Source organism: Cavia porcellus, unplaced genomic scaffold (genome assembly GCF_034190915.1).
Source record: "Cavia porcellus strain 051 isolate PalLab524CR breed Dunkin Hartley unplaced genomic scaffold, mCavPor4.1 scaffold_14, whole genome shotgun sequence".
In the NCBI taxonomy this organism is placed as follows: Eukaryota; Metazoa; Chordata; class Mammalia; order Rodentia; family Caviidae; genus Cavia; species Cavia porcellus.
The window spans coordinates 37,322,102-37,341,762 of NW_026947497.1; the positions used below are offsets into that span (position 1 = coordinate 37,322,102).

A 19,661-nucleotide genomic window follows, 5' to 3' on the forward strand; every position below is an offset into this window, starting at 1 on the left:
TAAAATAGTTGTGTAGAATAAATTTTATTAGTCTCTGCTTTTAAAAGCTTTCAACAACAAGTCTGCCGCTAGTCCTGGGGACAGGGCCCCGCTGAGAACCTTTTGCTCCAGAAGTGGGATCTGCTCTCGGACCACGGGGTGGCTCTTGAAGTGCTCTAACATATTTTCCTGAATGACATTCCACATCCAAACTTTCTGCTGCTTCCGGCGCCTGGCATTCAGCTCCCCGCTGCCAAGCATTAGGTCCTGGAATTCTTTCATTTTATCCCACATTTCCGTGATCCCCTCTCCAGTTTTGGCAGAAATACGAACCACCTATTGGAAAGAAAGAACAAAAGCTGTAATACTGAAAATGATAGAAAACATTTTCTTGGGGACTCTGATATTTGCTATTAATTCTTACAGATCACATAAAGAAGCAGGAGACATAAATGAGATCTAACTGCTGTGTCAAAGTACATTCGCTTACATGTAGAATGAGGTGATGCACTCATCGCTAAGTGCACGGCAGAAATAAGACATGGACTTGTGATCTAGTTCTCCAGCTCGATGATTTATTTCAATTTAGGGTTCCTCATAGATGGTCAGAAGAATCCTGGACGACTTTCGAGTCATAGGATGAGAAAGGCAATGTGAGGTGGTTTCCCTGAGGCTTAAGTGCCAAAAATTGAAGCTAAATTGAGAGAATAGCTCTACTCCCTCTGTCGAATGTGCCTGATTCAGCAGGTACTAGGAGCCGAGCACCAGAACCTACATGTATAAGAGGGCTCCAGACTCAACACAGATGACGTGATGGGGAAAACGGAAGCTGACAGGAAGATAAGCCACGCACTATTCGGACTACAGCTGACTGTTTAAAACCAGTGTCCACCTTCAGACAAAGCTCCTCTGGCTCCATCTCTGTCTCTCCCTCTCTCTCATGTAAAACAGCATCCAACTAGCATAATGAAAATAGAAGTACCAAGTTCTCTCATACTTAGTCCAAAATAGATAATCACATTGCTCCATGATCTTTAAGGATAGTTCCCTTTCAGGATGGATTTACTATCCCTTTCAAAAGCCTCAGATCAAGCCTCAAGCAATCCAATCTATCACCTCACATTCTAGTTCTTGACACCCAGTGGTTGAAAGATTATATTTAAAATCATGACTACACAGTCTGGCTTTGTCATATTTTTAAAACTATAATCTTCTCATGCAAGCAAAGATTGATTATATGTCTAGCTTGGGACTTACATTCCCTCCCTTAATGTCCACAGTCCCCTTAGGGTGACAAATGGAGAATGGAAGGCAAACTAACCTTTGGTCTCCAGACTCCTGAGCGCTTTCGAAGTAACTTCAGAGCACTCACATACTCCGCCTGTATCCTTCGAGCTGGCACAATCAAGTCGCCATCAGACTTAGTTATAGCTACCAGGTCTGCCATCTCAATTATACCCCTTTTGATACCCTGGAGGACAAAAAGGGAAGAGGGGAATTTATCCCAAACATTTCATTTAATCACAACTGACATGAAAATGGGACAATCAGTTTATGCTACAATTTTGAAAGCCATACACTTCGTTAACTTTTTCTGCATCTTCCTAAGCCTCAGGTGTCAGGAATCACAATTATTTAACAGAAATTACTGAAATGCACCAGCTCTTGGGGTTATGGAAGCCATCTGTAACAGCTCTGCCAAATGTAGAGACTCACATGGTGAAATCCATTCAGAATTAGAGTAAATAGATCATGAAGACATGACATGATTGAGTGGCAGGAGACAGTTCATCTTGTCTCATGATGAATTCTACACTGCAAAATATACCCATCCATCACTATGACGCTTAAAAAGAAAACACACATATGACTGCCATCTGCATTTCCAGAAACAAAGTCTTCCCAAGTTTCCTTAAATTCTTTTCAATTTGCATTTTAAGAAAAACAGCTTGAGCCAGGCGTGGTGATACATGCCTGTAATCCGAGCATATGGGAGGCCGAGGCAGGCAGATTGCTGTATGTTTAAGACCAACCCGGGGTACAAAGTGAGTTTAAGCCCACCCTGAGCTATATAGTGAGATGCTGTCTTAAAAAGACAAAATAAAACAAAAAATAGTCTGGTAGCTAAAAATCTCTCAATCTCTTGGTTTACATTATGTTACACAGAAAAGACCAGTAAGACAGGATAAAATCTAAACATAGAATCTTATTTTGGAATTATACTGCTCTACCTAAGATTAGAAATTCTTTTCAAATATTTTAGATAGCACCTTCAATTATTAAATTCTAATAATGTTTCTAAATCCCAGCCTCTGTAATCTGCTATCACAATTTTTAAGAACTCTCTAGCTGCATGGGAAATCTGTATAATAGTTTGTCTTATCTTTGAAATTCCTAAGAGGGAGGGGAATTCCTTGAATGCTAGGAGCATCTTCCTTATCCATGGTAGGGGCCTGGGATGACACCCATTCTATGTCCTGTGATCACTCAGCACTGGGGCAGAGTCCAGGAGAGCTTCCTGGTTGCGACACATCAGTGTTCCAAGAGGGAAATGTGTCCTGAGGAGGCACAGAAGCTTGCACTTGGAACCCTCCTAGACCTCTAGGGGTCTCTTCATTGGGCTGCTCCTGATTTGTAGCCTTTTTCAAAAGACTATCATTATACATCGCCTTCCCAAGTGCTGTGAGTTGTTCCACTGACTCATTGAGCCTGGCAGGCAGCAGGAGCCTTCAAATGTACAGCCAGCTGGTCAGAGGCACGGCTGGTTGGCAGTCCTGGAGCTCGCAGCTGCTGCCTGAAGTGAGAAGCTTACAGAAGACTACATCCTCCACCTGCAAAGTCTGCCTTAAGTTAATCCTGGAGCTGCATTGCTGAGGAAGCAAGGATCTGACTGTACAGCATATACACTACGATGGTGTGATCCCAGTTAAAAACACTGACGCAGAACCCTGAACCAAGGATCCTATAAACACTCGTGCAACAGTGGCCTGTTGGCCTGAGCTATCCATTTATTCAAGTTGCTTAATGGAAAAAATTAAGTTATATGTTCAAAGTCATAACTACTACTATAAGTCAGCAAAAATGCACACAAAGAATCTGCCTTTGACACAGGTACGTTAGCCAATGTGAATGATGTTTCTTCACACCGCTTTCACTTAATTTATGAAAACACAACACTAGAACTTTGTACCTTTTATATTCGGTGGGTGAGGTGGGGGAGGAATCAAAAATTACCTGTAACTCATCTCCTCCTGCTGGTGGCAGTAGTAAAACAAACATGTCAACCATGTCAGCGACAGTGAACTCTGACTGGCCCACACCTGAAATGTTAAATCACAACTATACTCTATAAAGTATTCAGTTATGCCACCTCATCAATGTCACTGTCATTTCCATTCTACTCAAGCCACTCATACTCAGGGTCACACGCTCACCCCTTGAAACACCCCATGCCTCGGCCCATTTTCTGTGGCTACAGCAAAATACCTGAAAGCAGGTAATTTATAAAGTTCCTTCTGGCCCCAGTCCTGGAGACCGGGAAGTCTAAGAGCGTGGCACAGCTCTGCTCTGCATCTAGTGAGAGCCTTCACTGTAACGTGGTGAGTGCATCACGAGGTGAAACCAAGCAAGCACGGCAGCCCGAGTCTCCTTCTCTTCTTAGAAACCCACTGATGTCATCACGAGGGCCCCTGTCACTATGTCATCTAACCCTAATTACCTTCAAAGGCTCCATCTCCAAATTTTATTAACAAAGGAATTTGGTGACTAATTTTCCATGAACTTTTTAGAAGATACAAAGTACCCCTCCCCTGAAGAATTTATTAAATGTCACCGTGTCACCTCCAAGCAAACCAGCTGTCTTCTCCGCCTTTTCACCACAGGCCTCCTCCTGCACTGAATGAGTGTCTGAGACCTCTGCCTCTCCTTACTTTGAAAGCTCTCTTTGGCTTCCCTTTCACCATTATGAATGTTATGACTCTAATGTAATCCGAATCCACTCTGCCAACGCTTTTATCTTTTCTGCCTTTCCCATCCTTAGGCCCACCCTGCAAAGCGCATGAAGGACCAGCACAACCACGTGACCTCTCCTCTCGAAGCATGAGAAGTCACTCGGCGGCGGGTGACGGATCCCTCTAAGGGCCTGGTCTCTGCATTTGGCACATGGCCCTTGCTTCTCAGTAAGCGCCACGTCCCTGCAGTGTCCTCGGGCAGCTTCCAGTGGCACCTGCTTCACGGAGGACATTCAGGGAAGCAGCGCTTCGCCTTCCGCCTGCCCCTCAGCACACGGTACCCACGTGAACCCCGCCTGCTCCCTCGCAGCCTACAGTCAGGCCAAGACTGCAAAAGGCCAAGCTTGCGCTCCTTCCTCTTCCCCGCCCTTGCTCCTCCTGTGGCTCGGGCGCTCATCCTTCAGCACACCCTATACACTGTCCAAGTCGTCCTCATCTGGAGGCAAACCAGACCCAGCTCACATGTTCCTTCAACCATCACCTTCTCGCTTGCTCCTTATAGTCATGTTTCTGGAGAAAAGGAATTTCTGCTCTTTCAGTCCACTTCTCTTCACTTTGAAACCACTTAAATTCGGCTCCTGCACCCTCTGGCCAGGCGCCGGGCGCCATCTTCCCTATTTCCTTCCTCCTACCTCATCAGGAGCATCAGTGCATGGGGAAAGACGGAGCTTGCAAGGTCCCCTCTCGGTGGCAATGAGCAGCGGGGTGTGAGAGAGAGAGAGTGTGTGTGTGTGTGTGTGTGTGTGTGTGTGTCATCAGATGGGCGCTCCTTAAAGAAGGCCACTGCCCTGGTAGGGCGCCTCTTCTGTCTGGTCCTTTCTGCTTCCCTAAAGCCCCTTCCTTCCTTCTACTGAGAACAGAGCTTTGATTGGTTTGCTTGCCTGTTTGAGACAGGGTCTTACTATGTAGTTCATACTGGCAATGGACTCGCTATGGACCGCGATGGCCTGCAATGCATGGTGCTCCTCCTGCCTCAGCCTCTCGAGTGCTGGCATTTCAGGAGTGCTCCACCTCGCCCAGCAAAACAGCGATGTTTCTGTCAGGGCTTCATCAGTTATCTTTTAATCGTGAGTAACTCTGAGGATGAAAACTAAGTGCTTTGAAGAGAAACCAGAAAAAGCAGATTTTTTTTCTTTTTTCTTTTCCTTTTTTTACTTATAAGAAAGCAACCTCTCTGAGCTAAACATAACTTCCAGGTAACATGGCTTCGGTTGTTTCAGCTACTATTTTATTTATTGCCATGCTGGCCGTGGAACTGAAGGCCTTGAGCAGCCTAGGCCAGAGCTCCACCACTGAGCCACAGTCCCCAGGCCACACGCTTTACTTTTATGCTATTTTTCCTTTTACTGTGCCACTTGCCTCAGGAAACTCTTGCTCCTCCCAACTTTAAATGGTAGAGTTTCTAAAGCTATCTCCTGGCTTCCGTTGGAGCTGGGTTATGCCTGCCACCGCCTCTGTGGTTCCTCTGTTGAAAGCCTAATCTTCACTGTGACTGTGTTTAGAGACAGGGCTGCTAAAGAAATCAGAAGATTCAGAGAGGACCCCACAGGAAGGCCAGGATACAGCTCAGTGGTGTAAGTGCCTGCCAGGAAAGCACAAGGTCCTGAGTTCAATTCCTGCTACCAAAAAAAAGAATTAATAGGAGTGGGGACTTCTAAGAAAAGGGGGGGGACACCAGAGGAAATGTCCCTGGGAGGATATGGTGAGGAGAAGCCATCTATAAACCAAAGAAAATGGTCTCAGAAGGAGGCCTTCCTGCTGGCACCTTGATCCTGGACTTCCAGACTGTGAGAACGTAAGTTCCTGTAGTTTAAGCCACCCAGTCTACAGTGTTTTACCATGGTATCTCTAGCAAATAATTGCAGCTCTCTCTCATTTTTTGGTACAGATTTTTCCCAGTTGACCTGGACCAAATTTTTGAGGTACCACACTATGAATCACATTGGTAACTGAAAATCTGTAGTTTTCCCCCTCAATTCTTTTTTAAGACACAACTAGACACATAATACATACTTCACACTTAATATGTTCATAACTGAGTTCTTCATTTCCCCCTGTCCAATCCCCTTTCCACAGCAGTATCTATTATCTGCAATGGGACTCTCTCTTTCCTCTCTTTCCCCCTGTCCCTTCTTTCTTTCTCTCTGTGCTTTTTGCAACATGGGAGACTGAAGGCCAGGCCTGTGCACGGGGCCATATCCCACTCCAGAGCCCTTCTAAGTCACTCAGATACCCGTGCTGGGCTCAAACTTATGACCGTCCTGCCTCGGTCTCCTAGAGCGCGTGTAGTACAGGCACTGGCCAACATCCCCGGCTAACCCCTCATCCTCACACCTCATCAACATGAAGTCCTGCTGTTTGCCCTCAATGGTTTCGTTCAATCTGCCTCATCTTCTCCATTCCCATTTCCTCTTCTGGGCTCAGACCCCCACCGTCTCTTCTTCCATTCCACACGTCCAACTGCTCGTCTGCCTTTGGCTCTTCTTCTAATCACTGTATTTTCTATTGCCAGAGACTCTTCCTAAGTAGGGACCTGCTTTCTCGCTCTCCTTTGTATCCTGCAGTGGCTCCCCAATGGCACAGTGCATAAGGTCGTCGCCGGTCTGGGCCTGGCTACTGCTCCAACCCATCTCCCGCACACCCTGTGCTCTCAGACCCCCGCCCCAGCGGCACCAGAGTCCCGCTTCTCACTCTTCTGTGTCTTTGCGGATGCCCCTGACCTCACACTTGGTTTAACACCAGTTCTTCCTTCAAAACGGAGTTCCGCTGTCACCTCCTCTACAAACTGCATGCGCTGCCCCAGATCTGAGTTAGGCTGTATTACGAACACTTATCAGACAGAGGTGTAACAGACTATCTCTCCCCACGAATATGAAATTTTTGGGAATTTTGTTTCAGTGTCTTTGTTGTGTGTAGTTTTGTGCTAAGGATGTAAGAATGGAATAAAATACAGTGGTATCCTTGCCATTCAGTTGCCACCAGAATCATGGAACGAATTTTCTGAGAATTGTGGAAAAAATTGAGTTCGTAAACCGAGGTCACATAATCAAAAGATGCCCAACTACCTTAGTTTTCCTAGGAAACACTGTAGACATAGGAAACGTGCTAACACAAAACAAGAATTATGTTTCGCTTATATACTTCACCCGAATGCTTACTGATCTCAAGACTCTGCCACCTACAAAATACCGTTTTATTGTAACAGCTATCCAGCCACACAGCTTATTTTCACCCTTTAAATAGTAAGCTCTTTGATGTTAGGAACTGAACCCTATAAACCAGTATTTCCCAGGGAACCTGGGGAAATATCCTGTATCTAATTACAGCTCTAGTAAGTCCGCTGAATGAACAACATGAAAATCGCTGTCACTCGTCTTTCTACAGCATTCATTATACTACCACTGCATATTTTGTGAAACAAAATAAACTCACCTACAGTTTCAATAAGAATGATGTCATATCCCCCTCCTTCACATAACAGAATGGCTTCATTTGTGGTCCTTGTCACACCTCCGAGAGTCCCACTGGTAGGAGATGGCCTGATGTATGCATTCATGTCTCTTGATAACTCAGTCATTCGAGTTTTATCTCCTAATAGTGACCCTGAAGCACACAATTACATTCTGTAATCATGCAGTGGTTGTAAAGACCAGTTATCAGTTAGCCAGTTCCAACGGGGTATGCGCTATGACAGTCCCCTGAAAATCTCAAGCTGTGTTTCATATTACTGAGCATCCCTCTAACTCATTAGTCACATCAGATTAATTGTTTAATATTCCAAGCCCCCTAAGACCTACAAAGGCTTCCCACTTACCAGAGATTGAAGTCCAGGTCCTTCAGTCTAGCACGGAAGGCCTTGATAACCCAGCCCTACCTGACCTGTCCAACTGTACCTTCCACCAGTCCCAAAACAATTCTCCGATCGTCCAGCGTGGTCTCTTTACTGCCACCTTAGCACTACTGCGTGGCTTCCGCTCTTCCTCTGCATTCTCAAACTAGAGGCATGTGTTCTGTTTTCTCACTGCTAATTTTCTAAGTGTCAAGTCTGCGGTTGGCATCCTGGCTCCACCATTCCTGCCTATTCAACTTGGGGAGGTCACTTACCCTCCTTGAAACCCTCCTTTCTTCAGTTACGCAAGATTCATCATTGTAAGATTCAAATGTAATTGTATACTAAGAATAGAATGTTTACTTTGAAGCCTGTTAATAACTAAAACACAGAATTTATTGTCTTACAAAGATCAGTTAAAGTCCATACTCCTTCAGACGGTCTTCCTGGAAGTTTCTCATCCCATGCCCATCTCTGTGAATTTCTACATTACAAAAACTGCTCTGAAATCTGCCAGCATCCTGAAGGGCAGGAGAGAACTTTGGTATCCCTGCCATTTCTATTACTACTCTTCATTTCCCATTCTTTTGTTTGTACAAATGAGATTTTCTCAGCCTTAAGTAAAAGCTATACAATACACTTTTAAGCTGCCCTTCCACCTGGTCTGTTGCTTCTAATATGTTATGGATTAAAAACTGGTGGTCAACTTAACGCCAGCTATATTACATCAGCATGGTGCTGAGCATAGATGTTTCATCTGAGGAAAGTTGCCAGCATAAACAGAGATGTGGAGAAAGACAGGCTTTAATGCACTGAGGTACGTTGAGGCATTGTGGGTTCTCCTACGAGTTGCTGTTTGAGCCATTGGTTCTCCTGGAGGAACTCTGGTCCTCACATCGAGCACTACTTCCTGGCTCCAGAGGGGAAGACGTGTGCCGCTTGGTCTCCAGGATGAACTCATCATGCTGGCTTCCTGGCATGTACTCGACTGTGCTTGTCATCGGAGGAGCTCAGGGTCTCCCTGTCGCTGAGGATGGCTGTGGTGCTTTTTACGACAGCCCTAGTCTTTGTTGTGAGTGTGACTTCTTGGCTCTAGCATAGAACCCTCAATCTGCCAGCACAGCTCCTTCACCTTTCTGGCATAGACTTTCTAGCTTCCACCGCTGACCTTTGGGCCTTTCCAGCATGGATCCATAAAAGAGACTGGCGTGAGTCCTTCTTGTGGGCTCTAGACCTCTACTTGGACTTGAGGGAGGACTATCATGAGCTCTGGTTCTTCATCTGGACTCATGTGGGACACTGCTATGGGATTCAGGCCCGAAGCTAAATATTCTATGTCTTTAGTGTTGTGGATAGATTTCCTGCATTTCTTTATGTTAACTCTGGGTAACCATCATAAAAATAATATTATAGGGGCCAGGGATTTAGCTCAATGGCATAAGCACCTGCCTGGCAAGTGTGAGGTCGTGAGTTCGATCCCCGGTACCAAAAAAAAAAAAAAATAATAATAATAATATTATAACTCCATGTCCTGATTTAATTGCTCTCTGCACAACCCCTGACTACAACACAATACTTTACTAATTAGCAATTTGGGAGCCAACACCAAATGCAAAGCGAGTCATGTGAATGGATGCAATACTATTCATGCAATATACTTTTGGATTTCATATCTAATGTCTCATTTATTTCACACAATGACAGTCAACCATGGACAAATTTGCTTCCTCCTCCCAGGAAATCTGGCAATGTTCAGAGATATATTTACTTGTCACCAGTGAGGTTGGGGTGTCACTGGCATCTACTGGATAGAGGCCAGAGATGCTTCTGAGCCTCTTTCAATAGACAGGACAGGCATCTACAGCAAAGAAATAGCTGGCCCAGATGTTATTCTTACCAGTGTTTAGAAATCGTGCTTTAAAATCAGTCTCTTTCTTCTCTCTGTAGGACTCTGTTCCATAAGCATTGCACATGGGATGCTAAAAAAGTATTTACAGTAGGCATCCAATTTAATACCATGGAAAGAAACTGGCTATAGTTTTTATTTTATTGCAGCATTTTAGCAAACATCAACACCTGCAAACTCCAGAAGAATAAAGCCCTGGAACTAATCCAACTTTTCCTTCTTTCCTTTAGCCATATAATTACATGGGAAGGCGTGGTGCTATTGTAGCTCAGTATTTATTTTCACTCTGCCTTAGGGACTATTTTCCCCAAATAAAACTGATGCTAAAGATGAAAAGTTCTGTACAGGTATCCTCTTTTCTCTGAGTGCCAGTTAGAATCTACTCACAAGTTCCAGTTCTACAGCTCACACTGACCTCGCACTTCAACTCAACATAAAACTTCTTACAAAAGTAATTTTCTGCATGAAGTCACCTCTGTGGAAGTCCACAATCTGCTACAGCTGTTCGTCAAATTATTATCCTATAGACGCTATCATGTTGAACTACACATTAGGAAATTACTCTCCCGTATAATTGTCTTTGCCAGTGAATCCAAAACTTAGTTGCGGACACTTAGGGAGGCCTCAAAAAAAATCCCAATGCTCTTCAAACTTCAGTTCAGTGCTGTTTTTCAAACACGTGTAATACTGTAATAAGGTTTATGTTCACAGTGTCCCATTTACCTTCATGTGCATTTTTTTTCTTTCAAAGTCTATGTAGTTTTCAAACTGAGACAAAGGCTCTTACTTCTGGTTGAGAAAAATCAGGAATCATGCAGTAGGCAACTTTAATCCAGACTATTTTCAACATCATACTGGCACTACTGTTCCTCAAGCTATTGCAAATATTCTAAACCTTCATGTAGGTAGAGGAGAAAAGGCCTTTTCCACCTACCTATGTGAAAAATGGGGATCACATTTTAAAAATCCTTCATGGAAGCATTTACCTTTAACAAAGTTTGTAAACTGTAAATAAATTAGACAACACCTTGGCGTGGATTTATGCTTGAACTTTGTGGGTATAAATTTGATTTAGTTAACATATTTATTATAGTGAATTAAAAACGTTTGAGTGCTACAAGCTGGATTTCTCAGTGAATGCTAAGAATAATTTCTGTCCACCTCTATTGACCTAAGGCCCATGAAATATGTTTCCACCCTGCGGAATGCCACAGTAAGCAAACCAAACACAGCTCCCTGTATTTCCTCGCTTCATAACACATGCTACATTGAAATGCTCATGTTTACTCCTCTGTCTCCCTCATAAAAGGAAAGGCCCATAAGGCCAAGAGCACTGTCTTCTTATTCATCATTTATAACACTGAACCTTCTGTGCATAATGCCTCACCTATGGAAGGCACTTAATACTTGATAAGTGAATGAATAACCATAATATGAGAAGCTTAAATCATACAGAAGGGTAAGAGAAGAAAAACCTGAGTATTCATATAGTATGCTTTATGTTTTCTTTAAACGATCCTTAGGGAAACTAAGTTGATATTCATTTTATCTCTGATGAGCTGCAAATTAAGCCTGAGTGATTACACGACCTCAAGTCAGTAAGTAATTGCTAAACACTGCAGTGTACATTGCATTCTGTTAAGTGCTGTAGGGGGAATAGCAATATATTACACAGTCCCTCTAAGAGCTTTCTGTTTAACTAGACATATAGTATAAACAGGTGACCAGCTGTAAACAGCAGCAAGGTTTTTAAAGCTAAGAGAAGAGATATTACAACATGAGAAAGATATAACGGTTTCTGAATGACACAGAACATGTGTCTTTGATCATCTTTAGCTTCTGGAACCTGTTCTCCTCATTCTCTACCCATTGAGCTACCTACAAGCTGACCTCCTCTGCAGAGTCCACTGCAGATTTCACCTCACTCTGCAGAACTCCCTTCTTTCAATAAGATCAAACTCAACTCACCCAGCTGTGCAAATTACCACTAAACAGTGACATGGAACACCCACCAGCCCTGCGATTAAAAAATAATCAGCGGTACTCACCACCACTAGTGCAAGAAGAAGGATCCACAGCCAGCACAGATAATTTGTGCCCTCTCTCAGTAAGCATCTTCCCAAAATACTCTATAAATGTTGATTTTCCAGCACCAGGGGGTCCAGACAACCCTATGATGAAAAGAGATCTTCTAATTTAATGGAAGGAATGAACTCAGCACTATGATCAGTTTTACTGAATAACTACCTTCTACTTTCCCTAACTTATTAAAATCACCATCAATATATTTTGACATCTCCTAAAGCAGTAAATGAAAATCCCATCTCTTTAATTTCTGAGTGATGGAGAGACAGAAAGAAAACGATTCTGAGATCATATTTACCAAAGTTCACTTTTAAAAATTACAAAATGTGTTGTGTTTTATTTGCTGCAATGCAGACCTTTTTGGACACACTTCACATGTTTTAATGTGCCGAATTCTTACATTTAACCAACTTTGATCACGATGTGTAATTATCCCACTTGCCCCAATTCTGTCTACTTTATCTGCCCACTGGAAAAACAACTCATTACTCTAAATATTCCCAGTGATTAAGTAATTTTCTATTTATAAAAGATCATTTTTTGACTTATCTCACTCTGAACTCAAAGACTCACCTAATACAGATTTTTTTCAAAATCCTGACAAAAAAAAGATTTGCAGTAAGAAAGTCAGAACCATGCCCTACCAGGAGAGCCAAGTGTGACAGGTAAGAGGGAAATTCCTCGGGCCAGCCAGCAGCTTTCTGTTCTAGTTCCGCAGGAACTCTTACAAGCTCTATGATCTTAGCCAAATTACTTAACCTCTTTGTGTGCCTCAGCATTCTCCATATAAGTTCTTTTAAGAATTAGATGAATTGATGTTCACATGTTTAGAGCAGGGTGTGGCATAAAACGTATGGCACAAGACACATGCAGGTGTATAAAAAAGTGTATAAAACACAGGCATTTAGTAAAGTATATGGCATACTTTGCTCCATGCCACAATTCTCAGGGCAGGCTACTGTCTTAAACACCTTTCTAGGTGTGAAAGAAACATTTATTTGCTTCTATTCATAATGGTGATTAAATGACTACAATAAAGACATAGGTTTGTCTGGCCTCGTAAGAGCAGGTTGGAAGAACCAGGATAGCACTGCACAGTTCCGTGTGAATTGCTAAGGTAACTTGACATTTTGTGGACGTTTTTCCCCTCAAGGATTCACTGAAAGCTTCATCTTCATCACAACCAGGGTTTCTCTTTGGAAGTCTGTCCTTTTCTCTGTACAGCACATTAGATTACTGACACCCAGCGCAGTACTTAGTGAGGGTGGGAGAATAAGAAGGGTGATAAATGCCGACTGATACAAATAATGCTTGATGAGCTACTTTTTAAGTTATCTTTAAAACACTTACATTCATTACTCTAAAAAACAGGAGGTTTGAGTCCCTATACTGGCAATAAGCTATGAAATAAAAAATGACAATATCCATGTTTGCAACTATTGACTCATTCCCCATTAAATTTCTGTTCTCCAACCACATCTCAAGTTGTTTTTAGCACAAGGATTGGTTCAGATCACCTAGCTCACCATCAGGGGATGCTCTCTCTCCAAGCAAAACTGCCCTGGTTAATTCCTGCCAGTCAAACGTATTCAAATTACTCACCTGTAAAAAGACTAAGGAAATAACAAAGAAATTCGGAGTTGAAATGTGATGAGGATAATAACAGTTTTGATATACTATAAAAGCAGGAATTCGTTTTGTCTGCTCAATAGAAGTGTTACAGGCAACGAAGTGAGAAATATTATATGCAGTTAGGCAGGGCTGGGCCCTTGAAAGAGCCAGTGCAGAAGGCCAGTTACCTTGTAACTGTGGGGAGACAGACACCACCCAATGGGCCAGGCCTCCAGACAAAAGATGAATCAAATGCACCCACAGACTTCCTAAGGATAAGCATCAGGAACTGATTTTCTAACTAGGTCTCTATCACCTTGGGGAAGCCAGGAGTCACCAACCCAACCCCCTACAGGAAGAGTCACTGCTCTTTAAGCATGCCCCATTGCTATGTGACTTGCTTTCCCATTTGGTCCTGATTTAATCAATTTTACCTGAGCATTAATCTCATTGATTGATCATAGTTCTATCCCACCTTATGCCCACCTTGCAAGTGCCCATCTTGGACTGCCCTCACTTCATGGTTTTGTTCTGTAAAAGACAGGTACTTTGGCAACCCACTCAGGACCCCTTCTGTCTCTCTCCTAGACAGAAGCTTTCTTTCTCTCAAAAAATATATTCTGCTCCATAAATATATTCTCTCAATAAGTATAAATACATTCCTCTGTTCCTAAAATTTATTCTTCGGTTTGAGAACACAAACTCGTATGGACATATATCAGGCTGGAAGTTGTGTTCCCCTGTATCAGAAGGTCTATTGAAAAAAGGCGCAAACTGACTAACAGTTCTTTCTGTGCATATTTCTATTCTTGATTCAAATAGGTATAGCAATTTTTTCAGTGTCTTAAGATTAACATTTACAAAACCAATGACATGCAAACCCATCCTCTCTAGGAAAAAAAAAACCCTTTAGATTGCAAACTATTTAGGCTTATTCTAAAAGCAGAGAGAATTTAGAAAAATATTTACGGAATTTAAAGAAAAAAAAAGACTGACCCACTCGGAATGCTAGCGGCTTTCCTTTATTTAGTTGTTCTTGTTCTCGGTGGTGGGCTAATACTTTCTGAAGCAGCACCTGGGCTAATTCCTTTTTCCTGTTGTGAGTTGATTCTACCAGAGTGATGGCCTCTGCTAAGCAGGCCCTGTGCCCTTGGATTAAACCAGTGTAAAGTTTATCCACAAGTCTTTGTTCTTTATCAGAAAGTCCTTCTGTGCGGGCCTTTAAGGTTGCTTGTACACATAATTTTCTCCTTAAACCGTTTGACAGCAGCATCCACTTTGCACAGTGGAGTCCAGGAGGCGTCAATGGCTGAGCACAAAGGATTCCTGATCCGAGAGGAGGACTCGTGTGAATTGTGAAGTGGGAATGGTGGCCAGGCGCTCTGAAAAGGCCTTTTAGGAAACGCTGGTGAGGGTGCGGCAGCAGCTTTGGAATATTCATTTTGTTTGTAACTGAAGAAAACCCTGGGTGCCTTTCCACTCAGTGTGACCTCCCTAGAAGAAAGAGGAACATTTCTGTCACATAAGACAGTGAGGCAGTGAAATTGAAAGCATAGTGTTTTCCTTATATTCTAAAGGACACATAGAGTTCCTCACTACAAATGGAGGGGTTTTCTTACTAAATTTAAAAGAGAAGATTATCTCCTTGGCCACAGTCAATATTCACAGTAACCCGGTAACCCAAATCACAAAACTATTATTTCCATTGTGAAGTGGAATTCACATTAAAATGTTCTTGAGAACAGAAACCAAATATACAAAACCTCATTAGGGTACATATTTTCTGTTGTGCTTTTTCTTACTTTCATCTTAACAATTTCCTCAGGTCAACATACCCAACTCTGAAAAGGTTCTTGAAAAGAACCCTCTGAGGCTGGCCTTTCATTCATTCACTACAAAAGAAATGTGATTGGTAGTGTGGGGAAGGAGGCACAGGTTTAGATACATGTATATCCTTAATAGACTCACCCTGAATAATCTGGTCTAAGCACACAATCAACAACAATAAGCCTTGATGCGAAGTGAACTGCTGAGTGGGTTGTGCAGTAACCGGATCAGTGTTATCTCAGAGAACGGCCAGAATCAGCAAGAGCCATGAAGAATGCACGTTCCCAGCCCCACCATCCAGGATCTGTAGGGAAGCACTCTGAAGTCTGAACCCTTTGATCAGTGTTGAAATAGGGAAATGAAACTCCCAACCTACTATGTCCGGTATGAGTTCGTGTTCTCTAAAATCGAAGAATGAATTTTAGGAACAACGGAGGTTAAGAGCAGAATATATTTATTGACAGAAAGCTTCTGCTTGAGAGAGACAAAAGAGGTCCCAAGCCGGTTGTCAGGGACTGTCTTTTCTAGGGACTTTTATAGGGTAAAATCCTGAGGTTCAAAAGGGTCAAAGATGGGGAAAATGGGAATTTGCAAAGGTGGGCATAAGGCGGGAGGGAACTGTGGTCAAACAATAAGATTAACTGCTCAGGTAAAATTGATTAAGTTAGGAGCAAATGGGGGAACCGGTCACATATTAAGCAGGCATGCTTAACAGCAGACTCTTCCGCTAGGGAGTTGCGATGCTGACTCCTGGCTTCCCCAGGGTGATAGAGACTATTTAAACTAGCAATTCTTTTGGGTGTGTTTGCTTTGCCTTTTGTCTTGAGATCTGGCCCACAGCAGGAGGTGTAGGTATCTCAACTTCTGCTCTGGCTCCTTTGAGGGCCCGGCTCTGTCAGACTGCCAAAGTATTTCTAACTAGTTCAGCTGCCTGTAACAGAGTGACTCCAAATTGTGTCAGATGATAAGCTGGCTTGGTAGACAGAGTCAGGAGAGGGCAGAGGTTATGAACCCTGCTGCTCAGTCTCTGCTCCTCACACTGTCATGGCCTTGGGAGAGCTACTCAACCACTCTGTGCTTCAGCCTTCCCTTAGCAAAGAGAATAGGTTAGGAGAACAGGGTGACTGAAAACGAAGTAATTTATGCAAAAACCTGGAGCAAGGCCAAGTCCAGAGTAACAGCTCAATTATTAGTTTTTATTGTTATTTTATCAATTTCTACAGCACTAGTAATAATTAGGTCACAGACTTAACTTCCAGTGGCAACCTAAGATTTCTACTCAGAGACATAGAACCTATCTATCCCTTTTGGGTTTATGATTATTTGTAAATTTTGCTTTCCCTGTACCCTGTGGCACACTGAAATAAATTACTTTATTGTTTCAAGGTACTTCTCTAAATGGTACTTCAAGACAACGCATAAAATTCATCTTGGCTAATAAGCATTCTATTAGAGATAAAAAAGATACAATTTATTTTAATTGGTACAGCTATAACTGCTCAATTTTCCAAAGACTTTTTTTTGTATTTTGAAGGAGTCATTATAATTTCCATTTGTACAAAATTAGTCTTACTTTAAAAAGATAATTTATTTAAAATATGTAAATATTTTTTCATAATAATTTAAAATATCCACTAGTACTCTCAAACAAACACAAAAAAGACACTTAAAACAAAAAACTTGGGAGATCTTTGAAGGTCTCTTTCAATACCACCTTTAAACACAATTCTCATCAATATCACTACCACTATTAAGACTAGAAGTACATAGGCAAAACCTGTGTCTTTATTCAACTACTATTTCTGAAAACACACCAATTACCAGGCCTTGGGATAAAAATGATGGTAATGACGGTGATTACAACCATGTTTGATGCTCCAGCCATTGTACCTTGTGAACATGTCCCTATAGGTGTGCTGTAACAAATTACCAGAATTATCTTGATGGAATTAGCCACTGAATTCCATCAAAAAGACTCCTTTCAAATAGGGTCGCATTTACTGTTCTAGGAATTAGACATGGACATGTTGTTTTGGAGTCCACCACTGAACTCAAAACATCTTATGTAGGATGATCCGTTATCTTATCTCAGATAACATAATCCTAGTACTTGTACTTCAAGAGCTCACAGAATAAAATACACCAGGTCTAAAGAAAGAACCATATCTCTGCGGGAACAGAAATAGAAGCTTACACTCCTGGGGGTGTTCAAATCACAGAGCAATCAGTGTCAGGGCTGAGTCTGAAAGAATCCAACTTGAAGAAAGATACAACAGGCTTTCCAGGCTAAAGATCTTAATGTGCAAAATCACAGTAGGAATGACACAGGTATATGGAAATGGTGACAGGGGATGAGGCTAGCCCAGAATGTAAGTGAGGTGAGAATCCAGCTTCTGTCTGCAGGACAAACAACATATCTTTGTGGAGGTGACACAAAAAACAATCAACTTTGTTTAAGAGATAGTCTAAGAGTAGTGGTGAGAATTCTCAGTGATGAGAGAACCCAGTTTAGGAAATCCTAGCAAGGACCTCTACCTAGCAAGGAAGCAAAGGTGCTGAGGAAGACCTGGACTTAGGCAAGGCACAAAGGATCGGAAAGAAGGCAGATTCAAGACCTCGCCCTGACAGAATCTTCCAGACTTTACATGGAGCCTGGTAAACTGCCTTAAAAAAAAAAAATACTCACTGATCTGAAATTATTTCATTCCCTATTTTCCTGGCACTTCATAGAGTTTATTAATCACTTTTAAATACCATATTTTGCCTTATTCTCTAGTTCCACGTACGCAATATGATTGCTGGTAGTCTCAATTAACAGAATGAAAACCAAAAAAATCGAGTACAGCTATAAGCAATGGTAAAACCAGGCTCAAATCCAGGCCTTCTGACTCTGTATGGCATTTCTTCTTAAGAAACTGTTTTTTGGGGCTGGGACTTCAGCTCAGCGGCATAAGCACCTGCCTGGCAAGTGGGAGATGGGAGATTGTGAGTTCCATCCCCAGTTCAAAGAAAGAAAGAAAGAAAGATTATTTGGGGGGAAGAGAGAGGGAGATGGACATCCTTTGCTAAGGGGAAATAATATCAGTAACTGTGCACCTTTTAAAGTGAACAAGAAGCATTTTCAGTTGGTGTGAGGAGACCACGAACACACAATGAAGAGATACAGTCAGGGCATATTCTTATTACCAAATCTAGTCCTATTGTCCTATGAGGAGATGTTGTCATATATGATCTAAGAACAAATTAAAACTATTTAAAATGTGTCCTTTAATTAACAAGTCTTATGATGACTACCTCGTATTACCAAACAAGCCCAAAGTAATATATGGGGGGGGGTAAGTTTCATAAACAAAGAGATTACAAAGCATTCGCTCAGCAAATACTTGAGCATTTACCAGGTGCCACGTCGTAGCCCAGCACTGGCTAACAATAATTATCAAAATATGTCAATTTTTAAAGTAAAGGTAAAATTAGAATATATTCATAAACACCTAGTAAAAAGAATTACACCAAGGTAAGTGGCAATCAAGTTTAGCTATGTTTCTGTGCACAGAGACTTTATCAGAATCACACTGAAGATCTGAAGTAAACGGTTCTCTGAAATAACAGATGTACATGAGCTGATAAGCAATTTTCAGTATGCTAGGTTTTTAAAAAGCTATCTGCATAAAAGTTAAAAGTCTGGAATGGATATCATCTACTCTTCTTGCCTGACACACTTATCAGTTAACACCTCTTCTGAGGTGATCCCCTCTCCAGACTTTTCCAGGCGGTCAGCATTCCAGAGCCTTCAGTTCACCTCAGGAGTACAGAATTTATCTTCTTGCTTTCAAATTTATATACAGATGTCATCCCACCAATTCTCACCCTTCCCCTTCCCTGTGATCCTTCCAGAAAAAGGACAATATTCTATTCTTTATTTCCTCAGAATCTTATACAGTACTTATTACAAGGTACACTTTTAATAACTTTTCTTTCATGAGTAAATGTTCTAGCTACCCCACACTGACCCAATACACTGCAGAGAAGAGTTAAATAACAATACTAATCTGTATTATCTGAAGTCCTTCATTAAAAACATCTTCTGGTCTGAGTTCCTTTTTTTTTGAATCAAGGCACTTTTAACATCTTATATAAAACCAGAAAGATAAATTTGTAAGTAATCAAAACCCATCAGCAAAAATATTATTTGATGAAACTATGTCCACTTAAGTGCTGGGGGTGTAACTCAGTAGCAGAGTGCTTGGCATGGTCAAAGCCCTGGGTTCTATCTCCAGAAGAGGGAAGAGGAAGGGAGGGGAAAAGAGAGGGAAGGGGAAAGGAGAGGGGAGGGGAGGGAAGGAGAGAGAGGGAGAGAGATCTATGTATAATAATGCAAGCAAATTAATGCTTCCGAAATGAGATGAGTAAAAAT

General features: G+C 42.0%; 1 protein-coding gene across 3 annotated transcripts in view; it reads right to left on the reverse strand.

Moving 5' to 3' along the window:
- Nucleotides 1-19,661, reverse strand: part of Mmaa (metabolism of cobalamin associated A) — a 25,277-nt gene continuing 5,616 nt past the window's right edge. The window contains exons 2-7 of one of the 3 annotated variants that reach the window (XM_003476793.4): nucleotides 14,417-14,914; nucleotides 11,773-11,895; nucleotides 7,422-7,592; nucleotides 3,214-3,299; nucleotides 1,301-1,450; nucleotides 1-315 (exon numbers count right to left, since the gene is read on the reverse strand). In XM_003476793.4, the coding sequence (XP_003476841.4) occupies nucleotides 28-315; nucleotides 1,301-1,450; nucleotides 3,214-3,299; nucleotides 7,422-7,592; nucleotides 11,773-11,895; nucleotides 14,417-14,861 (1,263 nt within the window). In that variant the 5' untranslated portion in view covers nucleotides 14,862-14,914 and the 3' untranslated portion in view covers nucleotides 1-27. The remainder of the gene's footprint in view (nucleotides 316-1,300; nucleotides 1,451-3,213; nucleotides 3,300-7,421; nucleotides 7,593-11,772; nucleotides 11,896-14,416; nucleotides 14,915-19,661) is intronic. The other 2 variants (XM_063260816.1, XM_013160357.2) reach the window with 2 other exon arrangements.